This window comes from Rhinolophus sinicus, linkage group LG01, assembly GCF_036562045.2.
Source record: "Rhinolophus sinicus isolate RSC01 linkage group LG01, ASM3656204v1, whole genome shotgun sequence".
NCBI lineage: Eukaryota > Metazoa > Chordata > Mammalia > Chiroptera > Rhinolophidae > Rhinolophus > Rhinolophus sinicus.
The window spans coordinates 110,214,313-110,240,881 of NC_133751.1; the positions used below are offsets into that span (position 1 = coordinate 110,214,313).

General features: G+C 37.8%; 1 protein-coding gene across 5 annotated transcripts in view; it reads left to right on the top strand.

Annotated features, from left to right (window-relative positions):
- Positions 1-26,569, top strand: part of UGGT1 (UDP-glucose glycoprotein glucosyltransferase 1) — a 124,887-nt gene that overhangs the window by 40,129 nt on the left and 58,189 nt on the right. For all 5 annotated transcript variants that reach the window (XM_019717989.2, XM_019717992.2, XM_019717991.2 and 2 more), the window contains 4 exons: positions 446-531; positions 4,404-4,539; positions 7,654-7,785; positions 19,828-19,992. In XM_019717989.2, the coding sequence (XP_019573548.2) occupies positions 446-531; positions 4,404-4,539; positions 7,654-7,785; positions 19,828-19,992 (519 nt within the window). The remainder of the gene's footprint in view (positions 1-445; positions 532-4,403; positions 4,540-7,653; positions 7,786-19,827; positions 19,993-26,569) is intronic.

The following is a 26,569-nucleotide window of genomic DNA, read 5'->3' on the forward strand; positions in this document are numbered from 1 at the left end:
AATACCATGCTGTTTTGATTATTGTGGCCCTGTAGTACAAGCCAAAGTCAGGAAGTGTGATACCTCCATTATTGTTCTTTTTTCTTAAGATTGCTTTGGCTATTCAGGGTCTTTTGTGGTTCCAAACAAATCTGATGATTTTTTGTTCTATTTCTTTAAAAAATGCCATTGGGATTTTGATGGGGATTGCATTAAATCTGTATATTGCTTTGTATAATATGGCCCTGTTAACTAGCATAAGACCACGAGAACATCACTCGTCCTTTCAGTTCCATATTCTTTGGACGTAGGGGAGAGTAACTGCTATTTGTGTATCTCCTCTCTTACGTGATTCAAGAGTAGCTGGGAAATATTGCCTTCAAGTGTAAAGACTAAGGGCATTTTTATTGGCCCAGTGGCATTTTGATGAATGTCATTTCAAGTGTTCCTTTCCCTCTCCCTGCAGATTTTCATAGTTGATCCTGCTCATGAGAGCACAGCAGACCTGATGAGCACCGCTGAGATGTTCCTCAGTAATCACATCCCACTAAGGTAACACCAATACAGGTTTGAGGATGTGTCTAATTTAGTCCAGGTTTGTGTGTCATCTTAAATGCAGTTCTGGTGCCACTGAATTGTATGGTAATTAGTAATGGGGATCGTAATGGTAGTTTTATCTTTTGCTCAGTAGAAAACCAGTATCTTTTGGGATAAATAATTTGATTCTCAAGGAATAGAAGCTTGCCACCACTGGATTATTAATAAATAGCTCATGTGAAATACAGAGGGTGCCAGCAAAATGTATACACATTTTAAGAAAGGAAAAAACCTGTATTAAAATTGTAATACAATTGTAAAATTGTAACATATGCTGATAACAAAAGATGAATACAAGTTATATGTTTTCATTTTTTGGCTCCCCCGGTAGTTTGTGGTGTGAGCTCCTTCCCAACGAAAGGGAGTTTTTCCAAGTTGAGTGTCCACATCCCTAAGCCTATCTCCACTTCCAGTGGAGATAAAGAGCTTTGCTGGCATCTTTGGTTAGAGTGTCAAGGACTAAATGTCTATGTACACCTATATAGATGCAGACAGACACATTGATTTCATTTGTGCTGCCAGTTATGCCAACAGGGTACTTGAATGGCTGGCTTTCCATTGTGCGTTTGAAAAACAATATTTTAAGGTTTTTGCATATAAGTGTTGAGATATTCTCATTTACCTTCTGAATAATATCTGGTAATTTTACATGTTGACAAAATTTAAATTCTTAGAAAAAATGAGAATAAAAAAGAAAATAACTCTTTAGCTAACAAATGTTATTGTGTATTCCGTACCTAGCACTGAGCTAAATATTGTGAAGTATATAAATCACATTTCTACCTTCTTCGAAAAAATACTGTGCATACTTTTAGACAGTTTAAGAAGAAAGTTTATCAAGTGTTAGGTTATGTCCTATTAGTTACAAGTGCTTTAGAACTTCAGGGAAACAAAAGCTTATAGACAGATATTTGGGAGGACAAAAGTTTCATGGAAAAATTGGATTTTAGATAGACTTTGAAGAAAATAGAGGGTTTTTATTAATGGAAAAGCAGAGATTTTGAGTTGAATGAACTTTTTCCTGTAAAACATGCATACCACCTGGTTAGATGGAGTGATAAACTACTGGATTACAGCCAAAGCTATGTTTTGGTTAAGAGGGAAATAAAGGACACAGAAGAAGGTGGCTCATGATACACAGTGGACACTAATGAAATATTTATTGACGTGCGCTGCGGGACAGGAAGAAGGAATGCAGGCTGAGGCTGTGTTGGTAGGTGAGAGGAAGGCGGTAGACAGGATGCTGTGAGCAGTGGGAGGAGCCTACGGCAGGCAGCTGTTGCTTCACCCTTTGTTTGGGTTGATGTGTGCAGCAGATGTTGATGGGGTCAAGGAGAGGAGGGGACAAATCTGAGAGGCTCCTCAGTGATTTGGTGAAGGGCTGGGAGAAACACAAGTCAGAGTTTGGGTGCTTTGCTAACAAAAACTGATGTTCTTTCTAGAAATTGAAATCTTAGGAAGAGGAATTACTTCGTGAGAAGATAATTAGGCTCTAGCCATTATTTTAGTTTTTGTGGGAATAATATTTAGGTTATTTCTGCCTGGAGTCTACTCATGATTTCTGTCATTAGTGGGATTTTAACAAACAAAGCCAATTTTCATCTGAAAACAAACCCTCTCGCTAACCCCATCCATGTATACACACCTTGTACACATACATCCTGAGAACTTGAAGTTTGATATTTCTATTTTTAGGCTATACCTTTCTAAAAAAATTAATAGACTTTGTATTTTTTAGAGTAATGTTAATTAATTAACTGGTATTTATAATTGTTATTTAAAGTCCATAGTTTACTATTTGAGCTATACATTCTGTGGGTCTTGACAAATGTATTATGATGTTTCCACCATTATAGATTCATACACATGAGTTTCCCTGCCTTAAAAGTCCCTGTGCTCCACTGATTTGTTCTGCCCTCCTTGCTGCCCCTGGCAACCACTGGTCTTTTTATAGTCTCCATAGTTTTGTCTTTCCCAGAATCCTGACCTATGTAACTTTTTCATATTGGCTTCTTTCACTTAGCAGGATGCTTTTAAGGTTTGTCCATGTCTTTCTGTGGCTTGATAGCTCATTTCTTTTATCACTGAATAATACTCCATTATATGGATGTACCATAGTTGTTGTTTTTTTTTTTTTTTTTTTTTAATCCATTCACCTGTTGACAAACATCTTGGTTGCTTCTAAGTTTGAGCAATTATGAGTAAAGCTGCTATAAACATCTGTATGTATGTTTTTGTGTGCATGTAAGTTTTCAGCTCATTTGGATAAATACCAACTAGCATGATGGCTTTATCTTATGATAACATGTGTTTGGTTTTATAAGAAACTGCTGAACTGTCTTCCAAAGTGGTTGTACCAGTTCACATTCTCATCAGCAATGAGTGACAGTCCCTGTTGCTCCAGAATTTGGTGGTGTCAGTGTTTTGGATTTTAGCCATTCTAATTGGTATATCTCATTGTGGTTTTAATTTGAAATTCCTTAATGATATGTGATGTTGAGCATCTTTTTATGTACTTATTAAACAAGACAAGCTGTATGTCTTGTTTGGTGAGGTGCCTATTCAGACTTTTTGCCCATTTCTAACTTTTTTTTAAATTGCGCTTTAAGAGTTCTTTGTATGTTTTGGATATCAGTCCTTTATCGGATACGTGTTTTATATAGGTTTTTCTGCCAATTTGTGGCTTGTCTTTATTCTCTTAATAGTTTCTTTTGCAGAGCAGAAGTTCTTAATTTAAATGAAGTCCACTTTATCAATTCTTTTTGTTATGGGTCGAGCTTTTGATGTTAGATCTAACAAGTCATTAACAAACAGAAGATCACCTAAATTTTCTCCTATTGCATTTTCTAGGAGTTTTATAGTTTTGTAATTTGCATTTATGTCTGTGATCCATTTTGAGTTCATTTTTGTGAAGGTTATAAGGTCTCTGTCTAGATGCATTGCTTTGCATATGGGTGTCCAGTTGTTCCAGCACCATTTGTTAAAAAGACTATCCTTTCTCCATTGAATGGCTTTCACTCCAATATGGAGGATAGTGGCCTCTGTTGGCCAGTGCAAGGGTTTTGTTTTTTGCGTCTGTAGATGTGTAATGGTATCTCTTTGTGGTTTATTCCTTTATTTAAATTTTTAAAATGTAATTAACTTTAACCTTGGTTGTAGCTTTTTGCTCAAGGACAATAATACATGTTTTTATGCTTTCCATTCATCTATGATTGTCATTGCCTGTTAAATCGCAAAATCCTCCCCCCCATATAGTTTCACATTGTGAAATTTTTCACTTACCCTAATTTTTGTTGAAAAACAGAACAAAATCTTTATATAAAACTATAGCAATACCCTTCATGTAAGTAAAGGCCTAATTTCACAAGGTGGAAATGGCTTCCTTGAACAGTTGAAAGCCTAAGCCCCTTTGGGGACTTGCTTTTCTTTAAAAAAATTTTTTTTTAAATTGGGGAATATTGAGGAACAGTGTGTTTTTCCAGGACCCATCAGCTCCAAATCAAGTCGTTGTTTTCACTCTAGTTGTGGAGGGCGCAGCTCACTGGCTCATGTGGAAATTGAACCAGCGCCCTTCGTGTTATGAGCACTGTGCTCTAACCAATTGAGGCAACTGGCTGCCCCGGGAACTTGTTTTCTTATTCTGTAACTGATGAAAGCGTTTGCAAACCATCTCAGACTTAAGTGTGAGCCGTGCTTTTCAATAGAGGATCATTTTCCTCTATCAGCTACTGTATTTGTGTGGGGTACGAGGATGCCATTCCTTTTAACCAGTTGTATTCTTTGAGATAAGTTTCTTTTTCTTCTTTTCCCTTCCTCCTCTGCCTCAGACTTGGTTTAATCTTTGTGGTTAATGATTCTGAAGATGTGGATGGGCTGCAGGATGCCGGAGTGGCTGTACTGAGAGCGTATAATTACGTTGCCCAAGAAGTGGATGACTATCACGCCTTCCAAATTCTGACGCATGTATGTGTTCATTCCAAATGTTGAATAACTTTTAAAAGTCAAGCTTACTGTAAGTATGTGGTAAGGGGATTCGATATTTCTGTACAAAGAAAAAGTAAGAAATTGTTCATACAACCTTTATGTGTTTGATATTTTAGGAGTTGTCTCTATTTTTATTATTTTTTTACATTAAAATCTTTAATGATTTTTTTTTCTTTTTTAAAGATTTTTATTGGGGAAGAGGAACAGAACTTTATTAGGCAACAGTGTGTACTTCCGGGACTTTTCCAAGTCAAGTTGTCCTTTCAATCTTAGTTGTGGAGGGCACAGCTCAGCTCCAGGTCCAGTTGCCGTTGTTGGTTGCAGGGGGCACAGCCCACTATCCCTTGAGGAAGTCGAGGAGTTGAACCGGCAACCTTGTGGTTGAGAACCCGCGCTCCAACCAGCTGAGCCATCTGGCTACCTGGGAGCTGAGCGGTAGCTCATTAATTTCATTCTAGTTGTGGAGGGCGCAGCTCGCTGGCTCATGTGGGAATCGAACTGGCAGCCCCGTTGCCCAGAGCTCGTGCTCTAACCAACTAAGTCACCCATCCGTCCCTGTCTCTACTTTATGGATTCACCAGTGTTAATAAAGATTGCTGTGGTTTCAGCCAAGATAATCTTCCTTCCGTTAGGAGCCACACTAACGTCCGTTAGCCTCTGTCTTCTTATGGTTTGAAATCACTCATTCATGCCTTTTGGTAAATGTGATGTTCTCTACTTGTTTAAAAAAATGTTTGCTCCCCCTCCTTTAATACCATCATAATCTTTTCATTAGGATTCAGTTTACTATTGAAGTCAAAATTCTTAATTATTTGTTTTCTCCATATTAACTGGAGATTTTGAAATGCCCTGATTTTTATATATATTTGAAATACTGCTCAAATTCAAAGAACTCTCCTTGTTTTCCTTTTTTTTCTATGTTTGAATATAAAAAACTTCATTTTCAATACATTCAAAAAAGTTCAATTCAGAAGTAACAATTCTTTTGTTTACAGATTAGTGGTAATTATTGAATTTTACCTATAAACATGTCAGTCTGCTGTTTATTATGTTTGTTATGTTCATTGTTTAGAGATTCAGTCAGGGGCATTTTTTATTAGTTAAAATGTGCATTTATATATTCGGCTAACATTCACCAAGGACCTACCACTTATCAGACCTGGTCCTATCTGTGAGGGATACAAAGAAGAGTAAGACATCACCTCTGTTTTCAAAGACTTTACAGTCTAGTGGGGACACCTCCACACAGAGGATCTAATAGTGTGGGGAGCACAGCTGGCTATGATAGCACCAGGCCCTCCCTCCACTAGAGGTGGCTATGGGCATTTTTGTGGAGTAGGACATTGTCCCAGCTGAGTGTAGGAGGAAAAACAGGAGTTGGATGAACAGTGGCTTTAAGTCACAGGTGCTGATTCCAAGTTGTTAGTGTAACTTGAGCAGAGTATTGTGAGAGCAGAGTGGAGAAGGGAACCTGGTCGTTGAAGCCTTGAGGGGAGGTAACAGGTGTCTAATCACAGAGTTGAACTGTAATTTAAAAGATCATTCCGATGCGTGTGTGGAGATGGATCTGAAGCAGGGCAAAGACCGTGGCAGGGTACTAACTGATTAGCCGTTGCTGTGACCGCTGAGCAGTGATGGTGATGGGAGTTACTAGCAAGAACTTTACGGGGAATGAAATTAGTTCAGAAGTTGCTAAGCTAAGAAGTATTTTAAAGTCTGCTTTTTAAAGTTTTTCCCCCTCATAGCCATGAAGGAAAGGATAATGTGAGTTTTAATTTTTTTGTTTTTGAAAAAGTAAAAAAAATTTCACTGTAAAAAATTTTCAAATAATATTAAAGTGTGTCAATTTAAAATTTCTCTGTCCCTTACCCTCCCTAATACTGCTCCTTGAAGGTAGCCACTATTAAAAGATTGCTGTTATCCTTCTAGATATTTAACTGTACATGTATAGACATGGTGGTGGTGTTTGTTTTATGTCTCCTTTTTCAATTAGCAATAATTACATCTTGGATAAACCTTGTTGGCTATGATATTGCCACTGTGTAAAGCTATGTCTGCTTTTTAAAAACGGAATTATACCATACATGTTTTGCAACCTGTTTCCCCTAAATATCAGGGACATGAATTCTTTTTTTTTTTTTTTTTTTTTTTGGAATTTTTAATTTTTTATTTATTTTTTTTTGTTATTGGGGAAGGGGAACAGGACTTTATTGGGGGAGCAATGGTCAAATTGTTGTTCTTTCAATGGTCAAATTGTTGTTCTTTCAATCTTAGTTGTAGGGGGTTCTGTTCAGCTTCAAGTTGTTGTTCTTTCAGTCTTCGTTGTGGAGGGCGCAGCTCAGCTCCAGGTCCAGTTGCCGTTGCTAGTTGCAGGGGGCACAGCCCACCATCCCTTGCGGGAGTCGAACCGGCAACCGTGTGGTTGAGAGGACAGGCTCCAACCAACTGAGCCATCCGGGAGCTCAGCGGCAGCTCAGCTCAAGGTGCCCTGTTCAATTTTAGTTGCAGGGGGCGCTGCCCACCATCCCTTGCGGGAGTCGAGGAATTGAACTGGCAACCTTGTGGTTGAGAGCCCGCGCTCCAACCAACAACTGAGCCATCCGGGAGGCAGCTCAGCTCAAGGTGCCGTGTTCAATCTTAGTTGCAGGGGGCAGAGCCCACCATCCCTTGCGGGACTCGAGGAATTGAACTGGCAACCTGGTTGAGAGCCCACTGGCCCATGTGGGAATCGAACCGGCAGCCTTCGGAGTTAGGAGCACGGAGCTCTAACCGCCTGAGCCACCGGGCCGGCCCCCAGGGACATGAATTCTTATTTCAAGGATTACTTGTAAATATTGAGATTTTAAAAAATTAACATATTTTTGCATTTGGTACTTAATATGAGCATGAACTGATTGTGTCATTTTAAAAGTATATATAGTTTCTAATGTAAGAAGGCATGTTGAGGTATATGGAAAAGGGAGAATTGCTAGTCCCATTGGACCTTTTAAGAAAAATAGCCATGTTTTCCTCTACATTCAGAAATCTTTTTAATAAACACTCTCAAATTTGAATTTAAAAGTGTAGTTGGTTACCTGATTTTCCTTTCTTCAGATATACAACAAAGTAAGGACTGGAGAAAAGGTGAAGGTTGAGCATGTGGTCAGTGTCCTGGAGAAGAAGTACCCGTATGTGGAAGTGAACAGCATTTTGGGGATTGATTCTGCTTATGATCAGAATCGGAAGGTAACACATTCTTTCTTTGGCACTTCTCGTGTGACTGCAACACTGCACTCTCCTCACCTCCCTTTTTAGGTTGTCATTAACAAAGGTGGTCATGGTTCAAGTATTTAGGTACTTAGCATTTATAAATTCAGAAACCTGATCACTTTTCTTTGTTTACAAATGTAGTTTATATTTCAGTTTTGTGAATATATCATTGATAGTTAGCTGGCATGTTAAATATTAAAATGTAAACCCATTTCTTTTTCACAATGCCCTGGTAGTACTTGTATGACATATATTCTGTATGAAATCTATTGGACATATGATGTGTGGTTGTCAGGATATGAGGTATAGCTTAATATCTGTCACTTATAGTTCAGGTTAAAGATGGGAATGTATTAAGAAATGTAATAAATAGAATGGTAAAATGTGGTAGTAAGGATATAGAGAAACACTTAAAATATTTATTTAAAAATAATAGTGTTTCTTGTGAGATATTAAGTGCAGTAAAGGTCTCTTATCTATTGCAAACAGGAATGAGGTAGTAAGTTTATTGAAAATAAATGTTAAAACAATGAATCAAAATACATTCCCAAAACATTTTAATTTAAAACAAAAATGTATTTGTTTACCAACTTTTTTCTTTTTTTCAAATGAAGGATAAGGCCTTTGGTTATTCTGTTTGGAGATTGGAGCTATTATTCCTTTAGAAACCATACTCATAATAAATTGTTTATAATTTCTTTTTCATCTGAGTGCTGAATCCTTTGAGATTTTTGTAATCTCCCTCCCGTGTTTTATAGTTGTCTTACCCACATCTCATTAAGAAAAATAGTTGGTTTGGAAACAGACACAGCTAGTCTTTGATAAACATACAGCTCAAACGAGGAGAGCAAAAGTGTGTGCATTCTAGAGAGTAGCTCACCAGTGTAAGAGCTTGACATGCTTTAATGGCAAGTGTTTGTTGCTATTAACTTGGTTAATTTAGATTGGTTAAGAGATCTGTTACTGTAAATTGATCCATTTTTTACGGGCTTAAACAAAACACTATTTAGTGAGAACAAAACACAAGAACTTAACTAGAGACACTCCTGAAATACTTTGAAATAAGGAATAAAGTTTTAATTTTAAACACATATGGTAGTACTTGATAACTTCTCTGTGCCAGCCCTGGTACTAGAAAGTTGAACAAGAGAGTGTGCCTGTACTTGGGGCGTCACACAGCCTGTTGGCAGGTGATACAATAAAAGCAGTGAGGTTTTGGTGATTGTGAGGTAGTAGGGTTTGCTTTGTAGGTGACAGGCCTAGAGGAGGGAGGGGTGGGCGGGCCTGCCAGTTTAGGACAAGGTGACTGTTGAAGGCTTCCTAGAGGTGGTGACACCTGCCTACCCTGCAATGAAAGTTTTTAGGGAGATGAATGTAAAATCAAAACAAAACACAAACTCACAGGTTATTATCTATGTAAATTGATAGTGAGTTCAGCACTGATTAAAATACTGGCTCTCTACCAATACTTTTGTAAAGGTAAGTTCATACCAGGAGCTAGTGGATCTGTGAGAGTGAGCCGGTTTGCCTTTTTCCTCATTACTGTTTTTGATTATGTGCTTTAGTGTTTTTTATTTTTTTAACAGCCAATGATAAGGATTTCCCCCCAGCATTATCGAGATATTATTGACATGTCACATTGTATAAGTTTGAGATGTACAGCGTGTTGATCTGATGCATAGTTACCACAGGAGGGTTAGTTAACACCTCCATCACCTCACATACTTGCCATTGCTTTTGTGGTGAGACTATTTAAGATCTACTCTCTTAGTTTTCAAGTGTACAGTACAGTATTGTTAACTAAAGTCACCATGCTGTACATTAGATCCCCAGAACTTATTCATCTTATAACTGGACATTTGTGCTCTTTGACCAACATCTCCTCATTTCCCCCATGCCCCAGCACTTGACAATCATCACTCGACTCTCTTTTTATGAGTTTGGCTCTTTTAAATTCCACATACAGGTATCTGTCTTTTTTTTTCTGACATATTTAAATTAATTAGCATGCCCTCAAGGTCCATTCGTGTTGCTGCAAATGGCAGGAGTTACATCTTTCTCATTGCTGAATAATATTCTGCTGTACAAGTGTGTGTGTGTGTGTGTGTGTGTGTGTGTGTGTTTGTGTGTTTGTGTGTGTGTATACACACCTTATCTTCTGTATCCATTCAATTGCTGACACACACTTAGGTTGTTTCCTTATCACTGCAATAAACATGGGAGTGCAGATATCTCTGAGATCCTGACTTCATTTCCTTTAGATACATACCCAGAACTGAGATGCTGAATCATATCACAGTTTAACTTTAAAATTTTTGCGGAACCTCCATACTGTTTTCCATAATGGCTGTACCAATATACATTCCCACCAACAGTGCACAAGGGTTCCTTTTTCTCCACACCCTCACCAACATTTGTTATCTCTTATCTTTTTGATGATAGCCATTCTAACAGGTATGAGATGATATCTCATTGTGGTTTTGATTTGCATTTCTCTGATAATTAGTGATATTGAGCGTCTTTTCATGTACTTGTTAGCCATCTGTATGTCTTCTTTGCAACAATCTCTTTTCAGTTCCTATGCCCATTTTTTTTTTTTTTTTAAAGATTTTATTGGGGAAGGGGAACAGGACTTTATTGGGGAACAGTGTGTACTTCCAGGACTTCTTTTTTCCAAGTCAAGTTGTTGTCCTTTCAATCTTAGTTGTGGAGGGTGCTGTTCATATTCAAGTTGTTGTCTTTCAGTCTTAGTTGTGGAGGGCGCAGCTCAGCTCCAGGTCCAGTTGCCGTTGCTAGTTCCTATGCCCATTTTTTAAGCAGAGGTTTTTTCCTTACATATTTTAGATATTAACCCCTTATCAGATATATGAAATGCAAATATTTTCTTTTATACCATAGATTGCCTTTTTGTTTTGTTGATTGTTTCTTTTGCTGTATAGAAGCTTTTAATTTTTCATGTAGTCCCATTTGTTTATTTTTGCTTTTGTTGCTTATGTTTTTGTTGTCTTATCTAAAAAAATCATTGCCAAGACCCGTGTCAAGGAGCTTTTTACATAGGTTGTCTTCTAGGAAGTTTACGGTTTCAGGCCTGTTTCAGTCTTTAATCTATTTTGAGTTAATTTTTGTGAGTGGTGTAAGACAGGGGTCCAGTTTCATTCTGCATGTATTTCTCTAGTTTTCCCAGCACCATTTATTGAAAAGACTGTCCTTTCCCCATTGAGTATTCTTGGCTCCCTTGTCAAACATTTATTGACTGTATATGCAAAGGTTTATTTCTGAGTTCTTGATTTTGTTCCTTTGGTCTCTGTGTTTATTTTTATTCCAGTACCATGCTGTTTTGATTACTATAATATTATAGTATAGTTTGAAATCAGGAAGTATGCCTCCAGCTTTGTTCTTTCTCAGGATTGCTTTGGCTATTTGGGGTCTGTTTGAATTTTAGGGTTGTTTTTTCTTTATTTCTGTGAAAGACAGCATTGGAATTTTTATGAGGATTGCATTGAATCTATAGGTGACTTTGGGTAGTGTGGATATTTTAATTAATCCTTCTGAATCATGAGCATGGGATAGCGTTTTTGTTTTGTTTTTTTAAATTCAAAGCCGTATAGTTTTCAGTATACAAATATTTTGCCTCCTTGGTTAAATTTATTTGTAAGTATTTTATTGTTTTTGATGCTATCGTGAGTAGGGTTTCCCCCTGCCCCCACCCCCCAGATATTTTGTTGTTGGTGTATAGAAAGGCAAATGATTTCTGTATGTTGATTTTGTTTCCTGCAACTTAACTAATTTTTTCGATTATTTCTAGTAGTTTTTTTATGGAGTCTGTAGGATTTTCTACATATAAGAGCATATCATCTGAAAACAAGGGCAATATTACTTCTTTCTTTCTGATGTGGATGTCTTTTGTTTCTTGTTCTTGCCTGATGGCTTTTGTGAGGACTTCCAGTACTATGTTAAATAGGAGTGGTGAGAGTGGGCACACTTGTGTTCTTCCTGATCTTAGAGGAAAAGCTTTCATTCTTTACCTCTGAGTATAATGTTACCTGCGGGCTTGTTATATACAAGCCTTAATTATGTTTAGGTATGTTCCTTCTATATCCAATTTGTTGATTATTTTTTATCATGAAAGGGTATTATATTTTGTCAAATGTTTTTTCTGCATCTATTGAGATGATATGACTTTTATCTTTCATGCTATTGTTATAGTATATCACATTTATTGGTTTGCATATGTTGAACTATCCTTGCATCTTAGGGATAAATCACACTTGGTTATAGTGTATGATCCTTTTAATGTGTTGATAAATTTGGTTGGCTAATATTTTGTTGAGAATTTTTGCATCTGTGTTCAGGGATATTGGTCTGTAGTTTTCTTTTAGTGCCCTTATCTGTCTTTGGTATTAGGATAGTGCTGTCCTCATTAAATGTTTCTGGAGTGTTCTGTCTTCTTCAATTTTTGGAAGAGTTTGAGAAAGATTGGTTTTAACTCTTCTTTAAACATTTGGCAGAATTCACCAGGAAAACAATTTGGTCCTGGGCTTTTCTTTATTGGGAAGTTTATGATTACTGATTGTTACTCGTTATTCATTGGTCTGTTCAGATTTTCTATTTCTTCATGAGTCAGTGTTGGTTGATTTTATGTTTCTAGAAATTTATCCATTTATTCTAAGTTGTCCAGTTTGTTGGTGTGTAATTATTCATAGTAGTTTCTTTATTTCTGTGGTATCAGTTGTAATGCTTCTTCTTTCATTTTAAATTTTATTTACTTGAGCTTTTTTCTCTCTTTTTTCTTGGTCTAGCTAAAGGTTTGTCAATTTTATTTTTTAAAAAACCAGCTATTAGTTTTGTTTATCTATTTTATTGCTTTTCTGGTTTCCATTTTTATTGTTTTTTGCTCTGATGTTTATTTTCTGCTGATTTTATAATCTTTATTTCTGCTAACTTTGGGCTTAGTTTGTTTTTTTCCTACTGCCTGGAAGTGTAAAAGTTGATTGTTTGAGATCTTTCTTTTTAAAAAATATTTTTATTAAAAAATATAGCTAACATACAATATTATATTAGTTTCAGGGCTACACCATAGTTAGTCAACTTTTACATACCTAAAGAAGCGATCACTACGATAAGTCCAGCAACCGTCTGACACCATACCATGCTGTCACAATATTATTGACTATATTCCCTATGCTGTACATTACATCCCCATGACTTATTTGTTTTATACCTGGAACTTTGGACCTCTTATTCCCCTTCACCTTCCCCCTCTTTTTAAAATTTTCAGTTACAGTTGAAATTCAGTATTAGTTTATATTAATTTCAGGCATACAGCACAGTGGTTAGACATTTGTATAATTTAAGAAGTGATCCCCCTGATTAGTACCCACTTGGCACTATGCATAGTTATTATCATATTATTGACTGTATTCCCTATGCTTTACTTTACATCTCCATGACTGTTTTGTAATTACCAAAGTGTACTTTTGTTTTTTTTAAACTTTTATGTATTTTAAGTGTGTTTTTCCAGGACCCATAAGTTCCAAGTCAAGTAATTGCTTCAATCTAGTTGTGGAGAGTGCAGCTCACAGTGGCCCATGTGGGGATCGAACCAGCAACCTTGTTAAGAGTACCGTGCTCTAACCAACTGAGCTAACCAGCTGCCCCCCAGTGTGTACTTCTTAATCTTTTTCACCATTTATACCCTGCTCCCCAACCCCCACTTCTATCACCGTAATAAATTGAGTACCCATCTGACACCATATATAGTTATTACATTATTATTGACTATATTCCTTATGCTATACCTTACATCCCCGTGACTACTTTTTAACAACCAATTTGTACTTCTTAATTCCTTCCCTTTTGTGACTCACACCCTTGCACCCCACTTACTGGCAACCATCAAAATGTTTTCTGTGCCTATGAGTTTGTTTCTATTCTTTTTGTTTATTTTGTTCTTTAGATTGCATGTGTAAGTGAAATCACATTGCATCTGTCTTTCTCTATCTGACATACTCCACACAGCATAGTACCTTCCAGATACATCCATGCTGCTGCAGGTGGCAAAAACTCATTCCTTTCCATGGCCAAGCAGTATTCCATTGTATATATGTACCACCTCCTCTTTATCCATTCATTCATCGATGGGCACCCAGGCTGACTCCACATCTTGGCCACTGTAAACAATGTTGCAATGAACATATGGATGCCCATGTCCCCTCGAAGTAGTGTTTTAGGTTTCCTTGGATAAATACCCAGAAGTGGGATTACTGGATCCTTCTTTGTCTTTTATTATAGCCTTTGTTTTAAAGTCTATTTTGTGTGGTATAAGTATTGCTACCCCAGATTTTTTTTTGTTTTTTTCATTTCCATTTTCATTAAATAACTTTTTCCATCCCTTTACTTTCCATCTGTGTGTGTTTTTCAATCTGAAGTGAATCTTTTGTAGGCAGCATATGTAAGTGTTTTGTTTTCTTATCCATTCAGCTCTCCTGTGTTGTTTGATTGGAGCATTTAATCCGTTTACATTGAAAGTAATTATTGATAGATATGTAGCTATTGCCATTTTATTATTCATTTTTTTGTATCTTTTTTTTTCTTCGAAAAGAAGTCCCTCTAACATTCCTTGTAATACTGGTTTGGTGGTGATGAACTCCTTTAGCTTTTTCTTGTCTGGGAAGTTCTTTATCTGTCCTTCGATTTTAAATGCTAGCCTTTGCTGGGTAGTGTAGGTTGTAGGTCCTTGTTTTTCATCACTGAATGTTTTCTGCCAATCCTTTCCGGCCTGCAAAGTTTCTGTTGAGAAATCAGCTAACAATCTTATGGGGGTTCCCTTATAAGTTACCAGTTGCCTTTCTCTTGCTGCTTTTAGGATTCTCTTTGTGTCTTTAACCTTTGCCATTTTAACTGTAATGTGTCTTGGTGTGGGCGTGTTTGGTTTCATTTTGTTTGGGACTCTCTGTGCTTCCTGGCCTTGTATGTCTATTTCCTTTGCCAGGTTAGGAAACTTTTCAGTCATTATTTCTTCAAGTAGATTTTCAATCCCTTGCTTGCTTTCTCTCTTTTCCTTCTGGTGCCCCTATGATTTGAATGTTGTTGTGCTTGATATTGTCCCAGAGGTCTCTTAAACTAGCCTAATTTTTTTTGATTCCTTTTTCTTTTTGGTGTTTCCTGCTACTTTGTCTTCCCAGTTGCTGACCTGATCCTCTGCTTCATCTAGTCTGCTGGTGATTCCCTCTAGTGTATTCTTCATTTCAGTTATTGTATTCTTCAGTTCTCACTTTTTTTTTTATTATGGTTTTAATGTCCATTTTTATGCTTGCTGTCTCTCTGTTGAAGATCTCACTGAGTTCCTTGAGCATCCTTATAATCATTGTTTTGAACTCTGTCTCTGGTAGGTTGTTTACTTCCATTTCTTGTAGTTCTTTTTCTGGAGTTTTCTCTTGTTCTTTCATTTGGGATGTATTTCTTTGTTTCCTCATTTTGGCTGCCTCTCTGTGTTTGTTTCCATGTATTAGGTAGATTTGCCATGTCTCCCAGTCTTAGCCAGGTGGCCTTATGTAGTAGGTACCCTGTGGGGCCCAGTGGTCACCTGCTCTGATTGCTCCAGGGGTGTTCTATGTGTGTGTTGTGTGTCTCCTGTTATAGTTGAGCTTTGATTGCTATTGGCATGCCAGTGGGTGGGATTCAACTTTAGGCTGATTGGCTGTGGGGTTTGGTCATGTCCACAGCTTGCAGGCTGTTGGGTGGGTGGGGGGGCTTACTCTGCCATGTGGGATTCACCCTACCAAGTTGGGTGCCTATTGAGACTGCGCTTTGTGTGAGCCACTTGTGGGGCTAATTGGGCAGAGCTCTGCTGGGGTCTGAAGCCAACCTCTAACTATGTGGTTCTGGGGCCTCTTGGAAGGGGCTCTGTTACAGGCCCAACTGCCCCACTGCCTGTGAGTGGCCAGGGACCACCTGGTAGGAGCTCTGGTTGTTTGCACCTGTGCTAAAGTTGGAGGCATGTAGGAGAGGACACACTGCAAACCGAAGACAGCTACCACCAGTACCAGGCCAGGGATAGCTCTGCAAAAAGCCAGGACACCCTGATGCCTGCTGCCACCTGCTGGCCTCCTTAATGGTCAGGCACTAATAAAGCCTCGTATGGTACGCGAGTTGGGTCCCACGGAGTCACTAGAGTGGGAAGAGTTGTAATCACCAGGTTAATGTGGACTGGTTTGCTGCCCGTGCTGAGCCTGGAGCAATCAGCAAAAGTCGCCGAGCACACCAAGGCCAGTCACTGCTCACCTGGGGCCTGTAAACTCTGATAGTTTTCCAAGAATGAGTGCAGTGTGAGTGGGGCTGGCTGCAGGAGGTGTAAGGAGGGGTCCCAGTGAGTCAGCAGCAGCAGAGCTCACCAGGCCAATCAGATTCAGATCTGGGTGTGGTGGGGATAGGCTGTAACAAAGGAAAGATGGCACCTGCCTGCAGGATGAATGGGAGAAGGACCCCACACAGGGACAATGGTGACTGTCCTCCAGCCCTGTCCCAAAGACACACAACTCAGTTTGTCCCCCGTATGCCTCCCATGCCTCCAGAGTCATCGTCCCTCCACTGGAGCCCAGGGAGAGTGCCTGCGAATGAGTGAGTCTGTTCAGGCCATTTAAGAGGGCATCTGGATTTCCCGCAACTTTTCATCCCACCTGGATGGTCGTAATCCCCACTGTGTTTCACAGCCAGATGTAGTGAGGGCTCCTCGGCACCAGCACTCTGGGTCGGGGAGTCTGGTGTGGGGGGCTGGAGTCCCTCGCTTCTTTGTGGGGAACCTCTGTGGCCAGGATGTCCCTCCCAGTTCTCAACTGCCACATGGAGGTTTGGGGCCAGTCCATTTCACGTCTCCATCCCTCCTACCAGTCTCGACGTGGCTTCTTCTTTTATCTTGAGTTATAAAACTTCTGTTCAGCCAGACTTCAGATGGTTCTGTAGGTTGATTTTCTTATACTTTAGTTGTAATTTTAATGTGTTCACGGAGGGAGCAGGCACAATGTAAACTACTCCGCCATCTTGGGTCTCCTTTCTTTTTTCTTTATGTAGGTATGTATCTCTTAGAACTCATTTGCTGCATTTCATAAGTTTTAGTATGTTGTATTTCAATTTTTGTTTGTTTCAAGATATTTTTTATTTTCCTTTTGATTTCTTCTTGATCCATTGATCGGTAAGATGTGTGTTGTTTAATTTCCGCATACTTGTGAATTTTCCAGGTTTCCTCCTGCTATTGATTTTTAGAATGTTACTTGGGTGCTTGAGAAGAATGTTATTCTGCTGCTGTTGGATTAAATGCTATGTAATGGCTGTTAGGTCCTTTGATCTAAAGTATAGTTCAGTCCAACGTTTCCTTATTGGTGTTCTGTCAGGATTATTTATCCATTGTTGACAGTGAGGTGTTGATCTCCCCTACTAGTATTGTATTTTTGTCTATTTCTCTTTTGAGATCTGTTAGTATTTGCTTAATATATTTAGGTGTTTCGATGTTGGGTGCATATATATTTTTGATTGTTACATCTTCTGTTTATCATTATATAACGACCTTTTTTCTCCTTACAGTGTTTGTCTTAAACTCTTGTTTTGTCTGATACAAGTATAGTTATCCCGGGCTGCCCAGTGGCTCAGGTGGTTGGAGCTCCTAACGCCAAGGTCGCCAGTTTGATTCCTACATGGGCCAGTGAGCTGCGCCCTCTACAGCTAAGATTGTGAACAACAGCTCTCCCTGGAGCTGGGCTGCTGTGAGCAGCTGGAGGTTGGCGTGGGCTGCTGTGGGCTGCTGTGAGTGGCCGACCAACGACTGGTGACTGACTCCCTCAGCCGGGGGAAGCGCAAGGCTCATAATACCAGCATGGGCCAGGGAGCTGTCTTACACAACTAGACTAAGACACAGCGACTTGAACCGGAGTTGGGGGCGGGGGCAAGGGGAGGGGCGGAAGAAGGGGGGGAAAAAGTGTAGCTATCCCTCCTCCCTTTAGTTTCCTGTTGCATAGACTATCTTTTTTTTAAATCTCTTTACTTTGAGCTTGTGTGTGTCCATAAAGCTGCAATGACTCCAATGCTGGGAGTCTAATCTCTTGCGAGCTCATATAGTTGGATCTTGTTTTTTTAATTCATCCTGTTAGTCTTTGCCTTTTGATTGGAATATTTAATAGTTACATTTAGAGTAATTATCGGTATACTAATGCCATCTTATTAGTTAATTTGTGGAACTGTTTTATAGTTCTCTTATTTCTTTCTTCTGCTCTTGTTTTCTCCCTGGGTGAATTGATGATTTTCCGTGGTGGTATGCTTTGATTCCTTTATCTGTAGTGAATCTACTGTAGATTTTTGCTTTGTGGTTACTGTGAAGCTTATATAAAACATCTTATAGATAGAACGGTCTGTTTCACACTGGTAAAATCTTAGTTGTCATTTGTGAGTGGCTCATTCATAGATTTTTGAGTATAATTAATGTTTTTAAATTGTTTATAATTAGCATTTTTAGTGATCAGTTGATAGAAATTCTCACATGTAATTTTTAAACTTCGCTCTTTGATAATTGGGCTATTCTGTTATTTGGTCTGGTAAACTGTTTACAAGTTGTAAAAATGAAAGCTATAGTCAAAACATATCCCTCCCACTCCTGACTTTCACTTAGTTGCTATTTCTAGAGACAACCATTGTTACTTACCTCTTATTGTCACCTTGAGTTAGAATATGGGCTTTATAACTCTTAAAGTTTTGTTGGGCAAATGAGTTTTCAAAGGTCAAAATATATTAAAATTGAGTTTTTATGAACTTCTTTGAAACAGTTAAGATGTCAAAGAACAGAACTAACATGGTTAAAATTTTGGGAGTGCAAATTTTAAAAGTTTAAACAATGATATAGAGAAATGGCAGAAATCAACGTAGAAGGCACTTCTGTCTGTGCTCTATTTAGTCCCTCAGATAGGTTTGTACCATCAGTTAGTGCTGTGGCTGGATCTGATTAGAAACTAAGCAGTCTATGGCTGATGACTGGTCTTAGTTACCCAGTTGAAGAACTTCTCTATTTGTGCTATCTAAAAAGATTACATGTAAAAAAATTTCTGCTATTTTCAGAAAATATCTGTTATAAGATGTCTAATAAGAAAGTTTTAAGGAACTCTTTTTAATATCTTACATAGTAATACAGTTTTTACTCTGAAAACTTAGTCTTGGGGCTGTGGTTGATATTTGAGGAATGGACCTATGTTGCAGGGAAAAATGACAGGAAAAAAATGTATTCATCTCAGATATATTTGCCATTTTGTTGGCCTAGCATTTCCCTGCCAAAGAATCTCTTTTGTCCTGGAGAAGGAAAAAGATTGAACTCAGCATATTGTAGAACAGTGTTTGAACACTGTTTCCTCACTAATCTTGTTTTGTTTTCTGTAGGTGCAAAATTTTTTTTGTTTTTTTTTTTTTTTTTTTTAGTGATATGGATGGACCCTTTTACATTTAGAATTGGGTGTAAATATTTCTTCTCAGGATATCTGCCCAGGAGCACGAATAATCAGTCTGTTGTTGTGCTGCCCATTATGGGGAGCTTCTAGCCACATGCGACTTTTAAAATGGAAATTCATTTCACGTGTTTAATAGCCACGTGGTTAGTGGCTACTGCATTGGACAGCAAAAATAAAATGTCTCCATCACTGCAGAAAGGTGTGTTGTATAGTTTGGGTTATAGTATATGTAATTTAGGTTTGGTAGTTTGGCTGCTTAAAATTACCCCAACCTCTACCTCCAAACCACTTCCTAATTTGCATGGTTTTGTGTTTTTATAAAAACTCTGTAACTTAACTTCACACTTGCCCAGTAGGATATTAACTATGATGTCACCTTGGGTATTTTAAAAAAGAAATTTGTTTAAGTATTTCTTGGCAACTATATTTCTGTTGATTTTTTTTCGTGTTGGAAAAAAATACGTATGTTTGAAAAATATGCTTCATTCCATTTTGAAGGACCAAAATGTGCTGTTTGTGGTCCCTTGTGTTTTAGGAAGCAAGAGCCTACTATGAGCAGACCGGAGTTGGCCTACTGCCTGTTGTTCTGTTCAATGGGATGCCCTTGGAAAAGGACCAGCTAGATCCTGATGAGTTGGAAACCATCACAATGCACAAAATCCTGGAGACCACAACCTTCTTCCAGAGAGCAGTGTACTTGGTGAGTGGTTTTTGAAGGCTGATTTTGAAAGAGAAGGTTTACTTACATTTTTGTAGTCTCTGTAGTAGGCAATGAAATTCATTAAATATCACTGTTTTCTATAAACCACTTGTAATTGATTTGCAGACTCCCAGCAGCTTCTGCTGTAATGAAAATAGTCATTAGACTTTCTCTACATTGTTTTTGAAATAACTAATTTTATTGGTTTCAGGATTACATTTTATTTTAAAAATACTTGAGAAGTTAGCCATTCTAGGACACATTTGTTCTACTTGTAAGGAATTTTGACTTAGAAAAGGTTAAATTATTATATACATGTATAGTTATTGTTGAGACAATAACTCAAACTTTTAAAATGGACTATTCAGTGGGTTTTAGTAAATACAGAGGTATGCAGTTATCACCTCTAATTTCAGAATGTTATCATCACCCCCCGCAAATAAACCCGACACCCAGTAGCAGTTGCTCTCCATTTTTCCGTACCCTACCCCCTGGCAACCATGAATCTGTTTTCTCTCTCTATGGGTTTGCCTGGTTTGGGCATTTTGTATAAATAGACTCATACAATATGTGGTCTCTGTGACTGATTTCTTTCACTCACCATAACATTTTCAAGGTTTATCCTTGTCGGAGTATGTGTCAGTACGTACTTCATTCCTTTTCATGGCCAAATAATAGTCTCTTGAATGGATATAACATATTTTGTTTATCCATTCATTGTTTTTTTCCACTTTTTTTGCTACTAGGAATAATGCTGCTATAAACATTTTATGTACAAGTTGTACTGGGTATATATCCAGTAATAGAATTGCCTGCTTATTTGAATAGCTTGATGAACTACCAGACTGTTTTCCAAAGCAGCTGCACCATTAAACGTAATGCATCCAGTTTCCACTTTCTTGGCATTCTAGTCAGCACTCGATCTTGTCTGTCTCCTTAAGTATAGCTAGTGGGGTGGTGTGTGTCTCACTGTGTTTGGATTTGTATTACTCTAACAGGAATGCTGTTGAGCATTGTTTCCTGTGCGTATTGACCATTTATATCTTCTTTGGAGAAATATCTATTCAAATTACTTGCCCATGTTTCATTGGGTTACTTGTTTTGTTACTGTTGAGTTGTAAGAGTTATTTATGTATTCTGGATACCAATCGCTTATTATATGTATTATTTTCAAATATTTTCTCGCCTTTTGTGATTTTTCTTTTCACTATTTGGTGGGGTCCTTTAAAGCTCAAAATGTTTTGAATTTTAAGTCCAATTTACTTCTTTTTCTTTTGTTGCTTATGCTATTTGTATCATATGTAAGAAACTATTGCTTAATTCTAGGTCATGAAGATTTATACCTATGCTTTCTTCTGAGCATTTTTAGTTTTTCGTCTTAACATTTAGTTCTTTGATCCATTTTTAGTTAGTTTTTGTATATGGTGTGAAGTAGGAGTCCATCTTTTTTTCCATATCGAATTTGGCATACAACCGGGTATATTTTGGGATAATCAGTTGTTTCAGCACCATTTATTGAAAAAAATGCTCTTTCTTCATTAAATTGTCATGGCACCCTTATTAAAAATAAATTGCCTCTTAATGTATAGGCTTACTTTGGGACTGTCTGTTGTCTGTTGTTCTCCAATGACCACTGTATCTTTTCTTAGGTAAGTTCCTCATAGCCTTGTTTATTGTTGTAATCTTTCTTTCTGTCTTTCTTTCTTTTTTTTAGATTTTATTGGGGAAGGGGGAACAGGACTTTATTGGGGAACAGTGTGTACTTCCAGGACTTTTTTCCAAGTCAAGTTGTTGTCCTTTCAGTCTTAGTTGTGGAGGGCGCAGCTCAGTTCCAGGTCCAGTTGCCGTTGCTCATTGTAGGGGGCGCAGCCCACCATCCCTTGTGGAAGTCGAACCGGCAACCTTGTGGTTGAGAGGATGCACTCCAACCAACTGAGCCATCCGGGAGCTCAGCGGCAGCTCAGCTCAAGGTGCTGTGTTCAATTTTAGTTGCAGGGGGTGCTGCTCACCATCCCTTGCGGGAGTCAAGGAATCGAACTGGCAACCTTGTGGTTGAGAGCCCGTGCTCCAACCAACTGAGCCATCCGGGAGGCAGCTCAGCTCAAGGTGCTGTGATCAATCTTAGTTGCAGGGGGCAGAGCCCACCATCCCTTGTAGGACTTGAGGAATTGAACTGGCAACCTTGTGGTTGAGAGCCCACTGGCCCATGTGGAATTGAACCAGCAGCCTTTGGAGTTAGGAGCATGGAGCTCTAACCACCTGAGCCACCGGGCCAGCCTTTGCTTTCTTTTTTTAAAAAGAATTGTTTGAATCTTCAATGTCCTTTTCATTGTCATATGAATCTAAAGATCAGCTTGTCAGTGTCTGCAAAAAAAGGGCTATTGTGATTTTGATAGGAATTGCTTAAAAATCTGTGAATCAATTTGGGCAATAGTGACATCTTTTAACAATACTGAATCTTCCAACCCATGAACAGGATATGTTTCTGTTTATTTTGGTCTTGTTACTTTCTTTCACCAATATTTTGTTGTTTTGAATGACGAAGTCTTACACTTCTTTCCTTAAATGTATTCCTTAATATAGTTATTTTTTATGCTATGTAAATGGAATTGTTTTTTAAATTTAATTTTTGGATAGTTCATTGATAGTGAATAGAAGTACAGTTTGTATATTGATCTTATATGTTGCAACAATGTTGAACTTTTTTGTTAGCTCTAATAATAGTATTTTGTGGATTCTTTACCACTTCCTATGTAGAAAATATTGCCATCATGTGAGTACTTCTTCGGCAAAAAGAGATAGTGTTGATTCTTCCTTTTTAATCAGATGCTTTTTAACCTCTTTATATTTCTTCTGTTCTTGTCTAATTGTCTAATTGCTGCACTATGCTGAATAGAAGTAGTATTGAGTGAACATCTTTGTTTTGTTGCTGATCTTGGGGCTGGGGCAAGAAGGGTTGGGGGGTGAAGCTTTCAGTCTTTCACCAGTAAGTATGATGTTAGCTGTTGGTTTTTTTTGCAGATTCCCTTTATTGATTTATGAAAGTTTCCTTCTATTCTTAGTTTGTTGAGTGTGTTTTATCATCAAAATGTGTTAGAATTTGTCAAATACTTTTTCAGTGTTTATTGATATGATCATGTGGTTTTTGTCTTTTATCTATTAATGTGGTATATTATATTTGTTTGGGGGTATTTTTTTGAGAGTGTGTATGTTTTTCTATAAGTTTCAGGTGTACAAAACAACATAATAATTAGACATTTACACACCTCACAAAGTGATAACCCCACCAAAGTTCCCTACCCCTCTAGCATCATATATAGTTGTTACTATGCCATTGACTATATTCCCTGTGCTGTACTTTACATCCTGTGACCATATATATATTTAATTACAGTTGACATTCAATATTATTCTACATCAGCTTCAGACATGCTGTTGTGTGGGTTTTTTTTTAAGTTTATTGGGGTGAAAATTGTTAGTAAAATTACATAGATTTCAGGTGTACAATTCTGTATTACATCATCTATAAATCCCATTGTGTGTTCACCACCCAGAGTCAGTTCTCCTTCCATCACCATATATTTATCCCCCTTACCCTCATCTCCCACCCCCCACCCCCTTACCCTCTGGTAACCACTAAACTATTGTCTGTGTCTATGAGTTTTTGTTTCTCATTTGTTTGTCTTGTTCTTTTGTTGTTTTTGGTTCATATACCACATATCAGTGAAATCATATAGTTCTCTGCTTTTTCATGTCTGACTTATTTCACTTAGCATTATACTTTCAAGATCCATCCATGTTGTAACAAATGGTCCTTTTTAATCTTTTCTTACCACTGAATAGTATTCCATTGTGTATATATACCAAAACTTCTTTGTGCACTCATCTATTGAAGGACATTTTAGTTGTTTTCATGTCTTGGCCACTGTAAATAAAGCTGCAATGAACACTGGAGCACACGTGTCTTTATGGATAAATGTTTTCAGATTTTTTGGGTAGATACCCAGGAGAGGGATTGCTGGGTCATACGGTAATTCTATCCGTAAGTTTTTGAGGAACCTCCACACTGCCTTCCATAGCGGCTGCACCAGTCTGCATTCCCACCAACAGTGTATGAGGGTTCCTTTTTCTCCACAGCCTCTCCAACACTTGTTACTATTTGTCTTGTTGATGATAGCCATTCTGACTGGGGTGAGGTGATATCTCATTGTGGTTTTTATTTGCATTTCTCTGATGATTAGTGATGTTGAGCATTTATTCATATGTCTATTGGCCATTTGTATGTCTTCTTTGGAGAAATGTCTCTTCAGGTCGTCTGCCCATTTTTCAATTGGGTTGTTTGTTTTTTTTGTTGTTGAGTTGCATGAGTTCCTTGTATACTTTGGATATTAGCCCTTTATCGGAGGCACTGTTTGCAAAAATCTTCTCCCATTCAGTTGGTTGCCTCTTTATTTTGTCGATGGTTTCTTTTGCTGTGCAGAAGCTTTTAAGTTTCATATAGTCCCATTCATTTATTTTAACTTTTACTTCCCTTGCCTTTGGAGTCAAATTCATAAAATGCTCTTTGAACCCAAGGTCCATAAGTTTAGTACCTATGTTTTCTTCTATGCAGTTTATTGTGTCAGGTCTTATGCTTAAGTCTTTGATCCATTTTGAATTAATTTTGGTACATGGTGACAGATAGCAGTCCAGTTTCATTCTTTTGCACGTGGCTTTCCTGTTCTCCCAGCACCACTTATTGAAGAGGCTGTCTTTTCTCCATTGTATATTTTTTGCTTCTTTGTCACAAATTATCTGTCCATATTAATGTGGTTTTATTTCTGGGTTCTCAATTCTATTCCATTGGTCTATGTGTCTGTTTTTCTGCCAATACCATGCTGTTTTGATTATTGCAGCCCTGTAGTACAAGCTAAAGTCACGGAATGTGATACCTCCAGTATTGTTCTTTTTTTTAAAGATTGCTTTGGCTATTCGGGGTCTTTTGTGGATCCAAACAAATCTGATGATTTTTTGTTCTATTTTTTTAAAAAATGCCATTGGGATTTTGATGGGATGGCATTAAATCTGTATATTGCTTTGGGTAATATGGCCATTTTAACTATGTTGATTCTTCCGATCCATGACCACGGACTGTCTTTCCATTTCTTTGTGTCTTCTTCAATTTCTTTTAAAAATGTCTTGTAGTTTTCAGCATGTAGGTGTTTCACATCCTTGGTTAAGTTTATTCCTAGGTATTTTATTCTTTTTGCTGCAATTGCAAAAGGAATTGTTTTTTGTATGTCTTTTTCTGAGATTTCATTGTTAGTATATAGGAAAGCAATGGACTTTTGTACGTTGATTTTGTAGCCAGCAAGTTTATTGTATCCGTTGATTGTTTCTAATAACTTTTTGGTGGAGTCTTTAGGGTTTTCTATATATAGCATCATGTCATCTGCAAAGAGTGACAGTTTAACTTCTTCATTCCCAATTCGGATGCCTTTTATTTCTTTCTTTTGCCTGTTTTCTCTGGCAAGGACTTCCAACACTATGTTGAAAAGCAGAGGTGATAGGGGAGAGCCCTGTCGTGTTCCTGAACATAGAGCAAAGGGTTTCAGTTTTTCACTGTTAATTATGAGATTAGCTGAGGGTTTGTCATATATTGCCTTTGTTATGTTAAGGCATTTTCCTTCTATACCTATTTTATTAAGTGTTTTAATCATAAATGGATGTTGTATCTTGTCAAATGCTTTTTCTGCATCAATTGATATAATCATATGATTTTTGTCCTTTATTTTGTTTATGTGATGTAGCACATTGATGGATTTGCAGATGTTGAACCATCCTTGTGTCCCAGGGATCAACCCCACTTGGTCGTGATGAATAATCTTTTTAATGCATTGTTGTATTCGATTCGCTAGAATTTTGTTTAGGATTTTTGCATCTGTATTCAACAGAGATATTGGTCTGTAGTTTTCTCTTTTTGTGTTGTCCTCACCAGGTTTTGGTATCAGGGTAATGTTCACCTCAGAAAATGAGTTGGGGAGTACTGTCTCTTCAATTTTTTGGAAGAGTTTGAGCAGGATTGGTATCAGATCCTCTTTGAAGGTTTGGTAGAATTCACTAGTGAAACCATCTGGTCCCGGATTTTTCCTTTTGGGAAGGTTTTGGATGACTGATTCAATTTGTTACTGGTGTTTAGATTTTCCAGTTCTTCATGGTTCAGCCTAGGAAGGCTATACGTTTCTAAGAACTTGTCCATTTCTTCTAGGTTATTGAATTTGATGGCATATAGTCCTTCATAGTATTTTTGGATGGTCCTTTGTTATTCTGTGGCTTCCATGTTAACTTCCCCTTTTTCATTTCTGATTTTGTTAATTAGTGTCTTCTCTCTTTTTAATCTTAGTAAGTCTAGCCAAGGGTTTGTCAATTTTGTTAATCTTTTCAAAGAACTAGCTCTTTGTCACGTTTTTTTCTGTTGTCTTTTTTTCCCTCTATTTCTTTTATTTCTGCTGTGATTTTTATTATTTCCTTTCTTCTGCTGACCTTGGGTTTCATTTATTGTTCTTTTTGTAGCTCCTTAAGGTGTAATGTGAGGTTA